At 47.0% G+C, this 17,374-nt stretch overlaps 1 protein-coding gene across 1 annotated transcript in view; it reads left to right on the top strand.

The window, feature by feature from the left end:
* Positions 1-17,374, top strand: part of LOC146806117 (ecto-ADP-ribosyltransferase 5-like) — a 90,438-nt gene that overhangs the window by 57,930 nt on the left and 15,134 nt on the right. Inside the window, exon 3 of the mRNA XM_085623448.1 lies at positions 7,863-8,601. Within this exon, the coding sequence (XP_085479574.1) occupies positions 7,863-8,601 (739 nt within the window). The remainder of the gene's footprint in view (positions 1-7,862; positions 8,602-17,374) is intronic.

Below are 17,374 nucleotides of genomic sequence, written 5' to 3' on the forward strand. Positions count from 1 at the left end.
CCCTCCAGGAAGCCCACGAAACGTAGACTGCAACTGTTTTTGCCGCTAGGTCAGTAAGGGCCGTTTTCAGGGTGGAAACATTCTGTTCGGTAGCCAGGGATCTCTCCGCCACTGCACACTGGTCCACTCTCAATAGTCCAAGATCAAGAGAGACCGTGTCTATTTTCACCTGCAGCATGGAGGCTTCAATGGCAGCAAGGATCTGGGTACCAGTGAGTCCACATGTGCATCCACTGCCACAGGCGGGGTGGTCACGTGGCGGATCCGGGCACGGTGCACCACCCTGCTTCGTATACTTGTCCATCTTAGTTTGTTGCACCCCGTCTTTGGTCTGTCTTTCCCCATGACTGTTTCTTCTAATACTCAGGGCTGGGAGGGGTATAGCCAGGCCCCACCTCACAAGGGCCCAAGCACCCAGAAATGTGGGGAGGTCAGTCAGGGGATCTCCGTGTTCTTGATGGGAGTAGGACGCCATCTACAGTTGCTAATAACTCTCTACATCAGTGGGCATCCGCTGGAGGAGGCATCATTGATAACCAACAGGTAGGTGCAGTTACTACACCAGGTCCATGAGTGGGCAACTCTCCCCCTAAGTGCTTGATACCTCAATTTCCAGTAAGGAACAGGTGGAGGTTGACTGCAGCTCACATGGAGTGTGCATCACCACAGTATACAGTCACTGTTCGCCAGTGGTAGAGCATATTACTTCCAGCAACAGGAGTGTCCCAATCCACGCTGTACCTCTCATCTAGCAACCAGCGCTCTTCTTCCCTCGGCCTCTTCACATGAGCCCAACGGGGGGTAGCCACAGAGCCCCAGCTATGACAGGATACACAGTGCGAGTGTTGCACAGGCAGGCCTGAAGGCCTCAATTTAAAGAATGGGCGCGTCTCGTGTGGTGCACCTGCTGGATAAATCATGTTGGCAGGCCCCACAACTGGGGCCCCGCAGCATCTCACCTCTACTCCATGGGGGCCTGTGAGTATGGCACCATCTCGTCGCAGCCAGGCCAGGCTGCTGCCCTCCGCTGTCAATCACAGGAGGTCCAGCCGCCCCTTTGCCCTGCCAGCGGGCAGCCCTTCCTGGTTATCCAGTTGTCCTGGTTCGTCCCCGCACCTCCTCTTGGCACCAGAGCACGTCCTACCTCGGATGCTGGCTCGGACGTGTCCTGCCCACTCCTGTCCACTTCACTCCACGACCCACAACTCCACTGTACGAAACTCCATTCTATTACACTCCACACCATGCATTATACGACAAGCCACTCCACTCTATGACACGCAACTGAACATCACTCCATTGTATGCCACTGCAGTTTACACCACTCCACTCTGCGCTACTCCATTCTACACAATGACTCTCTGCACCAGACACTCAAAGACAACACTGTACAACACTCCAGTCTACACCACTCCACTGTATTCCTTTGGACGACAGACCACTTCACCCTATCACATGTCATATAACTCCACTGTACCATATGCACTGCACTGTATGTCACTCCACTGTATGACACTACACACCAGTGGTCTGTGCAACAAGCTACTCCACTGTATGACACACCACTCCATTCTACACACTCTACACATTGCACTATATGCCCCTCCACTCTAAGACACTCAACGACACACTGCTCTATGGCATGCCACTACACTCAATACCACTTCAATCAACTCTATTACATGCCACTTCACTGTACACTACTCCACTCTACCCCACTCTATGCTATTCCACTCTACGGAACTCTACTCTATGCTATTCCACTCTACGGCACTCCACTCTACGGCACTCCACTCTACGGCACTCCACTCTACGGCACTCCACTCTACGGCACTCCACTTTATGCCACTCCACTTTATGCCACTCCACTCTGTCATTCGACTCTACGCTTTTCCACTCTACACCACTCCACTCTATACCACTCCACGGTACTCTACCACATGCCACTCCTCTCTATACCACTCTACTGTATGCTATTACACTCTATGCCACACCACTCTGTGCCAGAACACTGCATGCCACAACACTTTACAACATGACACTCTGTATCACAACACCGTACTCCTCGACTGTACGCCACAATACTCTGCACTATGACACTGTACACCACAATGGTCTATGATACGTCATTCTACGACACAACACTGTCCGACACTGCACTATATGCCACTCCACTCTGTGCCATTGCAGTCTACTCCACTCTATGACACTCTACGCCCCTCCAATCTACCAAAGTCTACTCCACTCTATGGTACTCCAATCTGTGCCACTGGACAACACTCCACCCCAATTTACTTCACTATGCTCCACTCTACTCTACTACTCCACTCTGTGCCAATCGACTCTACAACACTCTGTCACTCCACTGTACCCCCTCTACCACACTCCACTCTATTCTACTCTGGCACTCCACAAAATTGTACTCCACTCTACGCCACTTTCCAACAGTATGACACGCCACGGCACTCCACTTTACGACATGCCACTCCACTCTGACTCTTTACTCCACTCTATGCTATGCCACTCCAGTTAAATCCACTGCATTCTATTCTACTGTACGACATCTTACCCCATGCCACTCTACTCTATGCCACTCTACTCTATGCCACTCTACTCTATGCCACTCTACTCTATGCCACTCTACTCTATGCCACTCTACTCTATGCCACTCTACTCTACGCCACTCTACTCTGCGCCACTCTACAAAACTCAGTGCCATTGTAAAACACTCTACTCCACTCTGTGCCCCTACACTCCACTCTGACACTCTACTCCACTCAACGTAACTCCCTCCTCACCACTCCACCTCACTTTACTCCACTCTATCATGCAGTACTCCGCTCTACACCACTCTATTCCGCTTTGTGCCACACTATGCAACACAATTCTATGACACTCTATGCCACTCCACTATACCATACTCTACGACACTGTATTCTACGCCACTCCACTCTACAGCACACTAGTCCACTCTATGCCACTCCACTCTAGGACACTTTCCATTATTCTACGACATGCCACTCCACTCCACTGTATGACATACCACTCCAATTTCTGACACTTTGCTCAAATCTATGGTATGCCAGTACAATCTACTCCATGCCAAGCTACTCTACTCTACGACATGCCACTCCACTCTATGACACTTTACTCCTCTCTGTGCTGCTCCATTCTACAACAGTGTACTACACTCTATGCAACTTCACTATACAATACTTTACTACACTCTATGCCACTCTACTACACTGTACTCAGTTATACCCCACTCTACAACCCTTCACTGCACGACGCGCAACTATACAACACTCAACTTTACGGCACCCCACTCTACTCTGTCACTCTACTCTACTACACTCTACGACTACAAAACTCTACTACACTCTGTGCCATTGTACGATACTGTACTCCAGTGTACAACACTCTACACAACTCCCTCTATGCCTCTACATGTTACTTTACTGCACTGTACTGTATGACAGAGTACACTACTCCATTCAATTCTGCAACACTCTTCTGTAACAGTGTACAACATGCCACCCTATGACACGCCACTCCCCTCTACTCCACAAGCCACCACTCAACTCTTTGCCACTCCACTATACAACAATATATTCCACTTTATGCCTGACATTTAAAGGGGTATTTGTATGCACAACCCATCTGTAGAGCATCTCTAATGCGCCGCTCCCCACTCTATTGCATCAAAGGAATCCACCGATGCTCCTCTTCTTCTTTACCTGACTTTGTTCACAACTGGTTGAGTAGATGTCCACACTTAGTTTAGGTAACAGTGAATCCAAACCCAGTCTTGTCAGGGTTTGCCATGTTTATGGTATCGGATGCATCTGACATATCTTTGAAGGTCATATAGACCCTGATACTTTGAACTATATTCTGTTTGTTAGCCACAGTTCACCATTTAATTAGTTGTTCTGGTGCCTCCTCTAAATCCCACTTGGAGGTTACGGATAATGCTAATGTCAACCAACTGGGATTAGAGTCTGACGAGTAGGTTTCTACCAAGGATTTTAGAGCTGTCATCAAGCAAACATATAAAAGAGTAGGATGTGTGGCTGTTACGGTTGCCTTAACCATAAAATGGGATTCTTAAGGTTTCATGTTGTGATTCTGGAGCAGGGAATCCCAATGCATTAAGCAAGTAGACAATGAACATATTTGATAATTTGAATTGTACTGATCTTCTGGGTTATAATCAGCAGCACGAACCTTGTTTTATTTCTGTACCAAAATTACTTGCTGTACTTCATATGCCTTAGAAGGCTCATGAATGGTCATTGGCTTTTTTCCATTGACCAGGTTTCTGCCACTAAATCAGTGTTACTTCTGTTTGGTTATTAATGATAGGATGGGGTAATTAACTAGGTAATGCAAAATAGGAATACAAGAACCTCTCACAATAATGCTGCACAATCAGATAGTATCTTTATTCTATATGGAAATTTAAAAATCCCACAAATGTGTAATGGAATGATTGTTTTTTGAAAGATATGATCTTTTGTCATACCTCTGTCTTATTTGCAAGTGTTTATTGACCTAATGTTTTTTTTAATTGCATGTGGTAAGGCGTGTCCTCTCTACATGCCCTGCCCCCATGCTCTTCTTCCTGCACTTTCCTTTGGATTTAAGTGAAATCAATGCAAATATGGATTTATTGAGTGCTCCAATTATTATTTGATTAGCACCAATGTTGGACTTGGCCCTTCTGGCGGGTTCACCCCCAAAACTTTTTTCAATTATCCTAGCTTTTTCCCTCTGTTGTGTAAGGAGTTTTAGGCCTCTAGGCGCTTTTACACTGTGTCCCAGTGGAAAGTGCGTTCGCTGTGTATGTCTTTAGTGAGACTGACCTGCCCTCCCATAGGAATGCATGGGGAATGTGGGTGTTCCTGATAGTTCCTGAGGCGTGAGGAGTACAAGGTCGAGTTTGGTATGTGCGAACTCGTGAGATTGAATGCTGCGCGATGATGTGTGCGGCGTTAGTGTGTCTAGTGTAGAAGTGCCACTTCTAGAAGCTGGCACGTCTGTGGAATAAATGTGAAGTGACTGTCTGGCTTGTGATTGGCTGGTGTGCCTGGCTCCAGGAGTCAGGATGGGTCTGCCCCAGTGGTGGGTGGAGAGATCTGCATGCTGATGGCGGGGAGGAGTACACCTGGGACCTGAATAGGGCTGGGCTTTCCCCACACAATGCTGGCTCCGCCCCTTGTGGTGCGACTGATGACCCTGGCCTGTTCTGTGAATAGGGAGAGGGGCTGAGCAAAACAAAGTGCTCAGGAACCAGTTGCATCTGGTTCGCCCCTTCCCTGCACCTTGAGACAAAGGCAACCTGTGTATAAAAAGGGGCTGTGACCCCATGTAAAAGGTTCTTCTTCGGATCCTAATTGGAGGGGAGGCTGCTGCTGTTGGGCGCCAGGAGAGACCGCCACTGGGCACTGCCTCCCTGCCTGGAGGGCCCTGTGAGCTGGCCCCTGGGCCCAGCCCTTGCTCCCCTGCCTCCTGAAAAACTTCCCCTGGACCTGGCCTTTGATTTGGAGAAGCTCTCCACTTATTGATCCTGGACTTTGGACTTCTCCTCTAGTGCGTTCTGCTCCTACCCTGAAGAGCGCTTTATTTTTAAGGGGGAAGAGCGCTTTGTCCCTGCCCTGAGCTGTCCTGAGGAGCACTGCCGTCGTTGGGCCTGCAGCGCGATCGATGCGGAGGGAATCCCGAGCGTAGGGATCCCCCCCGTGCTACCGGCCAGCGGGAGCTCGCCCCGCTTATTTCGCCTCATCACGGGTGCCCACCCCGCTTATTTAATTATCTTGTTTGTAAGCGGGAGCCCACCCCACGACTTCGTCTGTAATTGACGCGGGTGCCCACCCCGCTCTTGATTTAAACAAACGAGGGTGCCTACCCCTCTTGCCGCTGAGAAGGAATCACCGCCGCCAGCCCGGTACAGAAAGAAAAGAAAAGCGAAGCGCTGGGCCAAGAGATCACCGCTGCCTGCCCGGGGGCCGCGCCAGCACCGTTCCCAGGCAGTGCTGAAGTCAGGGGAAAGCCGCGCTGAGATTGGACTCAGCGCGGTGCATCGCCTAACAACCGAAGGGCTCGTCAGGCCGAAGCCGCGCTAGGATTGGAAGAAGCGTGGGGCGTCTCCTGGCTCTTCAACGAAGACGCTGTGACCAGCCTGGACTGTCAAGCCCCCCTTCACATCAAAAAAAGGTAAACCGACTCCGATCTGGGACCGAAGCCGGTACTGGGGGAGTTGTGGGCACTGACGCGCTGTTGCCGGCCGCGCACTGGAGAGGAAGGTGATCTCGAGTGCAAGCACATCCTGTGCTCCAGCGTTGGGGGCATTATTCTTTTAGAGCCCAGAGGGGCTCCACCGAAGGGCGCCCACGAGGCACCAGGAGTGCCAGACTTCCTTGGCGCATGTTCCCCAGCTGCCTTGTGAGAGCGCAGGCAGCTGCAACGAGGGGGCCATTTGATAGTTAGCAGTCCCTGAGTGGGACTTGGGGGCATTGGTCAGTAAGAGTCCCAGAGAAGGGCTCAGGAGGCACGCTAGTGCCCAGGCGTATTTCCCCAGCTGCCCAGCACTTAGTGGGCAGCTGCAACGTTTAGGTTGTGCCCCTGTGCGCTTTGGCTTCCGCTGCCTGCGCAGCCCAGCCCTGACATTTGGGACAAAGGGCGTTTGAGCCCCTGAGAGGCCAAGTTGGCCTGGGGGCAGTTTTCCTGTGTTGTGCCCTCACCTAGGGTGTATGGTTATTTTTACGTGTGTACTTTTGCGCAATGCGCATTGCCTTTATGTTATTTGTTCCTAGCTGTGTCTATGCATAGGAGATTGTTTTTCTAGTAGAAATTATGCTAGTGAGTTCATGATTCCTTGCGTGATATATGCCTAAGGTGTTTAGGATTGCGTAGGGTTTACTTACCTTTTACCAGTGGTTACTGGTTGTGCGCCACATTTATTATTTGTCCTACATGTCTACATTTACAATTGGTGATTTGTGCTAATTCTGACAGTGGTCTATGTGGCCCTGTCTTGTGTAAATAGTCCCCTGTAAATTCTGCCAGTGCCAGTTGACACAGTGTAAATTGTGTGCATATTATCTAATGTGTTTATTATAATACAAAGGCTATTTTTATATATATCCTTGTGGTGGGCCTTGGGTGTTGTTGCTGGGTGCGCGCGCACAAACGCTTGACACATTGCCTCCGGGATAAGCCTGACTGCTCGTGCCAAGCTACCAAGGGGGTGAGCAGGGGTTATCTTTGGCGTGTAACTCCCCAGCCCTGACTTAGAGTGGTGGTTTCTGCCTGGCTTTGGCGCAAGCCCTAGCCAACCAGAAATCCCATTTCTAACAACCAATATTTACCAGATTTGAACTACTAAATAAATGTTCTGCTCTGCAGCAGTCTTGTTTTTTATTTGTGTGGGAATACTACAACTCCATTTTTAATTAATGTACTCAGTATCCCGAACCTTATAGCTAACCCATGCAATATTTCTGACACGAAGGGACTAAACATTAATCTTTGAATAAGTCACTTCCGTTGTTCTGGTCACACTTGCCCTGAACGCATGTGACCCAGGCACTCTAGTAGGCATTGATGTAGGTAAACCTATCTGATTCATCAAAGTTCTACTGGATTATCTAGTGCTGTAGCAACCTACTGGATGTTTAACTAATATGTAAACCACTCGAAAATACCTCTGACCCATCAAGGGACCAGCTCATTTAAAAAATAATTTGCACTTGAACTTTAATTGGGATGTTCTCCCATTTCGGTGTGATGAACAAAGAAGCCTTATTGACCCTATTTGTAGCATTATTTAAACTAATAGGAGTTGTATGCTTATTTTTCAGGGAGCATTGCAGATGTCTGACATGATGTTAGACATGACACCGATGGCTTACGATGATCAGTACATCAACTGTATTAAAGAAATGGAAGGAAATATCACTTCTACAAAACTACTAGAGGAAGAAAAAATTAAGGATAAGGACTTTGGAGGAGCATGGGATAAAGCTGCACTAGAATGGGAAGAGAGGAAGAAAAAGAAACGTCTCCCACCTCTGCCCCGTGGCTTCCAAGATAACCATGCAATTGCCATCCTAGTCTATACCGACAAAAACTACCCATCCAGATCTAATTCTCTGCCCAGCAGGTTTAATGAGGCTGTTAGAAAGTCTGTCACCTCTCGAGACAGTTACATGAGCAACTTTAATTTCAAGTCTCTACATTTCTATCTTACAACAGGATTACAGCTCTTCAAGACAAGCTGCATAGATGTGCACAGGGGGATCAGTGGTGTACACTTTGTGCCGCCCAGTGGATCTTATAAGGGCATGAGATTTGGGCAGTTCACCTCTTCCTCTGTCAGCCCAGCAGCCGCAGAGCGTTTCGGGCAAGATTCCTACCTCAATATAAGGACTTGCTACGGAGTGAACATTGAGGGGTTCTCGTATGATCCCAGTGAGAAAGAAGTATTGATTCCAACCAATGAAGTATTCAACGTGACCAGTTTTGCAAAAGAGGGACACCGGTTTGTCCTACAAAGCACAAAGAGGAGATGTTACTATCACAACTGTGCATACATCGGGGGTAGGTATTAGGCTTTATTTGCCTTTGGACATTGAGTGATTTAGTGGCAGTGTGATGCCCTTGGTGCACTTGGGGGGGGGGGGGGGTTCATCTGCTCATGTTAATACTTCTATATCTTTTCATCCATGCATGCCTGTATCCATACGTCTAAATCTGTGATCTGATTTTCAACCGAATGCAAATATTCTTGTGGCTACTTATCAATTACTCAATATCAACAAGCTCTGTTTGAGCATTTTGAGTAGATCAACCATGTTTCCAACTATGGATTTGGGTCAGTTCAGTAGGATCTCTTTTGATTGGTCTTCAGATGCTTTGGTTTTCCTCCAGGCAATGTTTTGTCTTTAGTAGGATTTGAGAGATTTTGTTAAGTATTAAGATTGTAGTCTTGCATTCACTCTAGAAATAAGTTAATATAAAAGGGTATGGCACTAAGCATGCAAATGGTTAAAAGACAAAAGGTCAACTTAAAATCTTGAGACTAGTAATCTATTTGAAAGGAAATTGCAGGTTTTTAGGCCATACTAATAAACAAATGGGTAGAGGATCCCAAAGGCATTTACTTGGCCTTAAATGAAACGACTCTCAAACAACAGAATCAGGAGCAGATGTCATTTGTGGTACATTTAACTAATAATATCTTTGTTGTATGCCCCTGTGCAGAGATTAATAAAGAAGATGCTGTGTCTTGTGTGAGAATAAAATCAAACACAGAGTTATTAAATTTACTTTTAAATCCCTAGTAAATTGCCTTACATGTGCTCAGGCTAGGTGAATTAAATGCTACTAGTGGGCCTGCAGGACTGGTTGTGCCACCCACTTAAGTAGCACTTTAAACATGTCACAGGCCCGCCATTGCTGAGCCTGTGTGTGCAATGTGAACTGCCATTTTGACCTAAAAATATAAACCTTTGGGCAGGCCCAAATCTTACTTTTTCATACATATGACACCCCTATGGTAGGCCTTAGACAGGCAGTGTGCAATGTATTTAAAAAGCAAGACATGCACTTTTGAGTTCTGCATACCCTAGTAGTGAAAAAACTTCCAAATTACTGCAAGGCCTATCTCTTCCATAGGATTACATTGTGATTACCTTATTATTATATTTTTTTTTACTGTAAATTCCAATTGGGGAGAAATAAACGATTCAGGTCTGGTGACTCTGAAATCACAATTTAAAATCCAAACTTATGGTGAAATTAAATTTTAAACTACAGTTCTGAAAATGGCACTTATAGAAAGTAGGCATTTTCTTACTTTAGCTATTTGAGGCCCGATGTACGACCATCAGGTTTTTTTTGACTAGCAAATTGCAATATTTAGAGACTTACAATTTGCAAGTAACAAAACCTGATGTACAACATTGTCTCAGACACTGTTTGCGATACCCAAATGGATCGCAAGGGAATTGCCTCATAAATATTCATGAGGCAGTTTGCAATTTGGAATGGCCGACACTCACAGGGATGGTGGTCTGCTGGGGTCAGCAAACCACCATGTCTGTGACAGCTTTTTAACCCCTTCGCTGCTATGCCTCACCCCTCACCCCCTTCCCCCCCGTGCTAAGCCTTTTGTTGGCTATTTGGGGTAAATCGAGCGTAGGCTCCTGTAACATGCTGACCACATACGGTATCCATGCCAAATTTGCATCCTTTTCTTCTAAGATCATGGGAATTTTAAAGGTACCCAGGGTTTGTTTATTCCCCTGGAGGGGACCCAGAAATTAGCCAAAATACAGCTACATTTTTTTTTGGGGGGAAATGGGGAAAATAGTGCTGCAGAAGAAAGCGTCTGCTTTTTTCCCTGCAAATGGTATCAACAAAGGGGTTGTGTTTCTGAAATCACCATCTTCCCATCTTTCAGGGACTGACAGACTTTTGTCAGAAAACCTAAATGTTTTACACAATTTTGGCATTTTACTGGCATAGCCTATTGTTGCTATTTTGTTGTTCTTTCAACCTCCTTCCAGTTAGTGGTAGAAATGGGGATGCTTGTTCTTGTGTTATTTGTTTTGTCCAAGTCTGTTCCATTCATACTAGGCTATGTGGCATCATTCGCGTATGAGTCTGTTGCGTCGTGTATCTGCTTGGCTGTGTAGAATAGTTTGCGTACGTGTCTACTGGGTTGTGTTAATGCTGGAGTATGTGGCATTGATCGCGTCCGAGTCTGTCATTTCGTGTTGATTCTTGGCTACATGGAGTCGTTCACGTACGTGTCGGTCGCGTCTGGTTGACGCTTGGCTATCTCGAATCTTCTGCGTTTAAGTCTATCATATTCGGCTCCTTTCCGGCCGACTCGGCCGAATTTTTTTTTTTTTCGTCCGAGTCGGTTGTGAATTTCAAGCATCGCATCGTACTCAGCCATTTGAAAGGAGTGTGTACGGTCCGGTCAGAAAATATGACTGGTCCGTGTCGGGAACAACGTTTTCCAGCCAAAATCGGAATCTGGCCCTACGTGTTTCCGAAATGGGAACAAAATATAGAGTTTAGAAAGAGTAGCTATTTGCACATATCCGAAATTGTGGGTAACCATATAAGCATGTGAATTATGGGACATTTTTCAAAGTGACTTTGTTTACAGATTGTCTTACATCTGGAAGGCAGAAATGCATCAAAAGTCAATAGGTAAAAACAGTTGCACTACAATTCTGTGTTTCCCTAAATCTGCCAATAAAAATGGTACCTCACTTGTGTGGGTAGGCCTAGTGCGCGTCACAGGAAACGGCCCAAAACGCAACGTGGACACTCCACACTTTTACAGTCTAAACAGACCCTTTTGTGCAAAGCGCCTAGGTGTGGATTTTGAACCCTAGTTCAGGCAGCAGCTATGGAAACCTAGAAAAACTATACATTTTTGAAAACTAGACACCCAAAGGAACTCAGGATGGGGAGACTTGTGTGTCTCTCACCAGGTTCTGTTGCCCAGAATCCCTTGCAAACCTCAAACTTTGTAAAAATAAACACATTTTTCTCACATTTCTGTGATGGAAAGTTCTTGCATCTGCATGGGTCCACAAAACTCCACCCACCCCGCATTTCCCAAAGTCTTTCAATACAAATGGTATCTCACTTGTGTGGTTAGGCCTGGTGCCCACGACAGGAAATGGCCCAAAACGCAATGTGGAGACACCACATTTTTACAGTGAAAACTGACCCTTTTTTTGCAAAGGGCCGATCAATGGACTTTGAACCCTGGTTCTGCCGGCACCTAGGGAAACCTAGCAAACCTATACATTTATGAAAACTAGACATCCAGGGGAATCCAGGATGGGGTTATCTGTGTGGCTATCACCAGGTTCTGTTACCCAGAATCCCTTGCAAACCTCAAACCTTGACCAAAAAACAAAATTTCCTCACATTTCTGTGATAGAAAGTTCTAGAATCGGATTGGATCCACAAACGTCCACCCACACCACATTCTCCAAACTCTTTCAATTAAAATGGTACCTCACTTTTGTGGGTAGGCCTTGTGCCTGCGACAGGAAATGGCCCAAAACGCAACGTGGACACACCACATTTTTACAGTGAAAACGTACCCTTTTGTGCAAAGGGCCCAGCTGTGGATTTTGAACCCTAGCTCTGCCGGAACCTTGTGAAACCTAGCAAACCTATACATTTTTTAAAACGAGACACCCCGAGGAATTCAGGAGCAGGTGATTTGTCTGGCTCGCACCAGGTTCTGTTACCCAGAATCCCCTGCAAACCTCAAACTTTGTAAAAAAAACAAAAAACATTTTTCTCACATTTCTGTGATGGAAAGTTCTGGAATATGCGTGTATCCACAAAAATTCCACCCACCCCACATTTCCCAAGCCTTCCAATAAAATTGGTACCTCAGTTGTATGGGTAGGCTTGTGCTTGTGACAGGAAACAGCCCAAAACACAACGTGGACACACCACATTTTTACTGTGAAAACGGACCCTTTTTTTGCAAAGCACCTAGGTGTGGATTTTGAACCCTAGCTCAGTCGGCAGCTGTGGAAACCTAGAAAAACTATACATTTTTGAAAAAATATACACCCATAGGAATCCAGGATAGAGTGATGTGTGTGTCTCTCACAAGATTCTGTTGCCCAGAATCCCTTGCCAACCTCAAACTTTGTAGAAATAAACACATTTTCCTCACATTTATGTGATGGAAAGGTCTGAAATCTACATGGGTGCTCAAAACTCCACCCACTTCGCATTTCCCAAAGTCTTTCAATAAAAATGGTATCTCACTTGTGTGGTTAGGCCTAGTGCCTGTGAGAGGAAACGGCCCAAAACGCAACGTGGACGCACCACATTTTTACAGTGAAAATGGACCGTTTTTTAAAAAAGTGTCTAGCTGTGGAATTTGAACCCTTGCTCTGCCGGCACATTTCTGAAAACTAGAGACCCGGGGGGAGGGGGGGGGGTGGTCCAGGGAGGAATTGCTTGCGTGGATCCCCCAACATTTTCCTACCCAGAATTCCCTGCAAATCTCAAATTTAGCTGTAAAAATCACATTTTCCTCAATTTTCTGTGTGGGAAATTTGTGGGATCACTAGGCTGACACAAATTTCCTGCCACCCAGCATTCCCCCAGGTCTTCCAATAAAAATGGTACTTCACTTGTGTGGGTGGGCCAAATACCTGTGGCAGGGAAGGGCCCAAAATGTATTTTGGAGACATCAAAAATGATCTCTCACACTACTAACTGGTTTTGCAAGGGGGGCACCTGCGTTTTTGGTCCCAGACCGGCGGCCATTTAGTGAAACATACCAAACCCACACATTTCTGAAAACTAGAGACCTGGGGAAGTGCAGGGAGGTATGGCTTCCATGGATCTCCCAACGTTTTTCTACCCAGAATCCCCTGTAAACCTCAAATTTAGCTGCAAAAAAATCACATTTTTCTCTCTGTGTGGGAAAGTTGTCGGATCACCGGGCTGACACAAACGTTCTACCACCCAGCGTTCCCCTAGGTGTCCTGATAGAAATGGTACCTCACTTGTGCGGGTAGGCAAAGTGGCCGCAACAGGAAATGGCCCAAATCGTACTATGGAGACTTCAAAATTACCTATCATAAAACAACTTCGTTTTGCAGGAGAGGGGCACCATTGTTTTGGGCCCCGGGCTCGCGGCCATCCAGGGAAACCTACCAAACACACACAGTTATGAAACTAGACGCCCTGGGGAGTCCAGTGACGTATAGCTTACATGGATCCCCCAACGTTTTCTTACCCTAGATGGCTGCCGAGCACGGGCCAAAAACCCAGGTGACCCCCTTGAAAAACCAGGCTGTTTTGTGATAGGTATGTTGATGTCTCGAAATTATGTTCTGGGCCCTTGCCTGTCACGGGCGCTTGGCCCATCCACACGAGTGAGGTACAGTTTTTATCGGGAGACATGGGGGAAAGCTGGATGGTAGGGAATTTGTGTCGGCCCAGTGATCCCACAACTTTATCACACAAACGGGAGAAATATTAGATTTTTTTCAGCAAATTTGAGGTTTGCAGGGGATTCTGGGTAGTAATGCATTGAGGGATTTACACAAGCCATACCTCTCGGGACTCCTTTGGGTTCTTAGTTTTCAGAAATGTGTGGGTTTGATAGGTTTCACTAGATGGCCGCCAAGCCCGGGGCAAAAACACAGGTGCCCCCCTTGCAAAACCAGGTCAATTTGTGATAGATTATTTTCATGCCTCCACCATAAGTTTTGGGCCCTTCCCTGCTGCTGGGTACTAGGCCTACTCACACAAGGGAGCAACCATTTTTATTGGGAGACTTTGGGGAATGCTGGGTGTGTGGAAGTTTGTGGCTCCACGCAGATTCCAGAACTTTCCATCACAGAAATGTGAGAAAAATTAGTTTTTTTTTAATAATGTTTGAAGTTTGCAAGGGATTCTGGGTAACAGAACCTTGTGCGAGCCACACAAGTCACCACATTCTGAATTTCCCTGGGTGTACGGTTTTAAAAAATGTATAGGTTTGCTAGGTTTCCTTAGTTGCCGGCAGAGCTAGGGTCCAAAATCCACAACTAGGCAGAATGCAAAAAAGGATCAGTTTTCACTTGGAAAATGTGATGTGTCCATGTTGCGTTTTGGGCCATTTCCTGTTGTTGGCAATAGGCATACCCATACAAGTGTGGTAACATTTTAATCGGGTGACTTCAGGGAATGCTGGGTGGGTGGAAGTTATTGGATCCGCGCAGATTCCAGAACTTTCCATCAGAGAAATTTGAGGAAAATATTTCTTTTTACAAAGTTTGAGGTTTGCAAGGGATTCTGGGTAAAAGAACCTGGTGAGAGTCATACAAGTCACCACATCCTAAATTCCCCTGGGTGTCTAGTTTTAAAAAATGTATAGGTTTGCTAGGTTTCCTTAGGTGCCGGGTGAGCTAGGTTCCAAAATCCACAGCTAGGCACATTGCCAAGAAAGGGTCAGTTTTCAGTGGAAAAAATGTGATGTGTCCATGAAGCATTTTGGGGCGTTTTCTGTCGCTGGCACTAGGCCTACCCACACAAGTGAAGTACCATTTTTATCCGGAGACTTAGGGAAATGCTGGGTTGGTGGAAGTTTATTGCTCCCCTTAGATTCCAGAACTATGGCTCCCCATCCTTGATTTCCCTTGGTGTCTAGTTTTAAAAAAAGGTACAGGTTTGCTAGGTTTCCCTAGGTACCGGCTGCGCTAGGGCCCACAAATCCACATCTAGGCACCTTGCGAAAAAAAGGCCAGTGCCTAGTGGGCTTTTTGCCATCCTGGGGAGGGGGGCGATCAGGGGCTATTGTCCCGATATGCCCCCAAGGGGGGCAGAAAGACTGGCTATTTTTGGGGGGTAGGGGCAGCCCCCACCTCTATGTATAAAAAAGCCAGCTTAAGACCTGGCCCCAAGTGGACTCTCTGAGCAGATCAGGGGCTATTGCCCCCATCTGCCTCGTGGGGGTGGGGCAGAAAGGCTGTGGCAATTTTTTGGGGGGTTGGGGTAATTGGCTTGCCCATTCTGGGCAGCCCCCCACCCCTGAACGTTGGAAAAAAACGAATCCCTGGTGCCTAGTGGGCTTTCTGCCGCCCTGGGTTGCAGATAAGGGGCTATTGCCCCCATCAGCCTCCCGGGGACTGGCAATTTTTGGGGGGTTTGGCCATTGGTATGCCCATTCTGAGCAGCCCCCACCCCTACTATAAAAAAATAATAATAATCCCTGATGTCTAGTGGGCTTTCTGCCCCCCCCCCCCCCCTCCCCGGGGCGATCAGGGGTTACTGCCCCCATATGCCTCTTGGGGGGGGGGGGGGGGGGCAGAAAGACTTTGGCCTTTTCTAGGGTTGGTGGGGTCATTGGCATGCCCATTCTGGGCAGCCCCCACCCCGAACTTTGGGGGAAAAATCCCTGGTGCCTAGTGAGCTATTGCCCCATCTGCCCCACTGGAAGGGGAGAAAGACTATAGCATTTCTTTTGGGGTGGGGGCATTGGCATGCCCATTCTGGGCAGCTCCCACCCCGACATATAATAAAAAGAATCCCTGTTGGCTAGTGGGTTTTTCTGCCCCTATCTACCTCCTGGGGAGGCAGAAAGTCTTTTGCCTTTTTTAGGAGGGTAAGGTGGGGGGCATTGGCATGCACATTCTGGGCAGCCCCCACCCCTGGCCTATAAAAAAATCATTCCTGGCATCTAGCGTGCTTTCTGCCCCCACAGGGGGGCAGAAAGACTAGCTGTGGCAAACTTAAAAAAGGGGCAAAGGCCCTTGCCCAAGGGGTCTCTCCTCCCTCCCTGGTTGCTAGTGGGTGGATCCATGCTTGGGGATCACCCTCTTGGGGCAATACCAAAGCAGGGATCCACTAGTGATGGGTACCATTGGAAAGTGGAGATTTTCCCCTTTCCAGCGATACCTCTTCCAAGTGTTTCGGTGCTCAGGGGGCTGAGATATCCCCACATGCACCGACACAATGAAACTAAAACTAAGCTTCAGTTTAATTTTCAATGCAATTTCGTCAGTGCGCCATGCGTGCAATGGTCCTGCATTGAATATAAAAAAATGGCATTAGGAGGTTAGGGAAGCTCTTCCCCACCTCGTGAGGACAAAAAAAAAGGAAAACCCTCTGCTGTCTGCTACAGAGGGATTTTCTGCGCCTGTACTCATGATGGAATGGTTCCGTTATGAGTACAGGAGCACTGATGCACATGACCGATCCATTTTTTCATGAGCACCCTAAGGGTTAAATAAAGCAGTTATTTTTTTATTAAATGCAGCCCGTTTTCCCTTAAGGGAAATGGACTGTATTTCAAAAATAAAAATGAAAAGTTTTCTTTTCATTTTTATAGAGTTGGGACTTGTCCGTGGGACCACTGCCTGCTCTGAAAAAATGTTGGGAAGTGGTCCCTTGGGACCACCTCCTGTTTGCAATTGACTTACCACCAATTTGGCAGTGGTGGTAATCTGCAAATGTTTTGCAACCGCAGTCAGTTGCAAAACATTTATTCATACTAATGCGACTCGCTATTAGAAGGATGCCCTTTGCACTCCCCTTCCTAATAGCGACTCGCAAACCCTATTTTGCGAGTTGTTAATAGGTTACCTACTTGCAAAATAGGGTTGGGAAAATACATTTTACGGGTCACAGACGCCAGATGGGTCGTTTGCAAATGTTAAAATGTGTCGTACATCTGGCCCTTTGTTCCTGCTGCTTTTCTCTAATCACATGTCTGGTGTGGGGGACAGCTGGGCTTTCTGCATTTCCCATGGACAGCAACACACAGTGGGAGCAGTGGTGGGACTTGACGGGCATTCCTGGCAGAATGGGAGGGAGAAGCTGA

Source organism: Triturus cristatus, chromosome 8 (assembly GCF_964204655.1).
Source record: "Triturus cristatus chromosome 8, aTriCri1.1, whole genome shotgun sequence".
Taxonomy (NCBI): domain Eukaryota; kingdom Metazoa; phylum Chordata; class Amphibia; order Caudata; family Salamandridae; genus Triturus; species Triturus cristatus.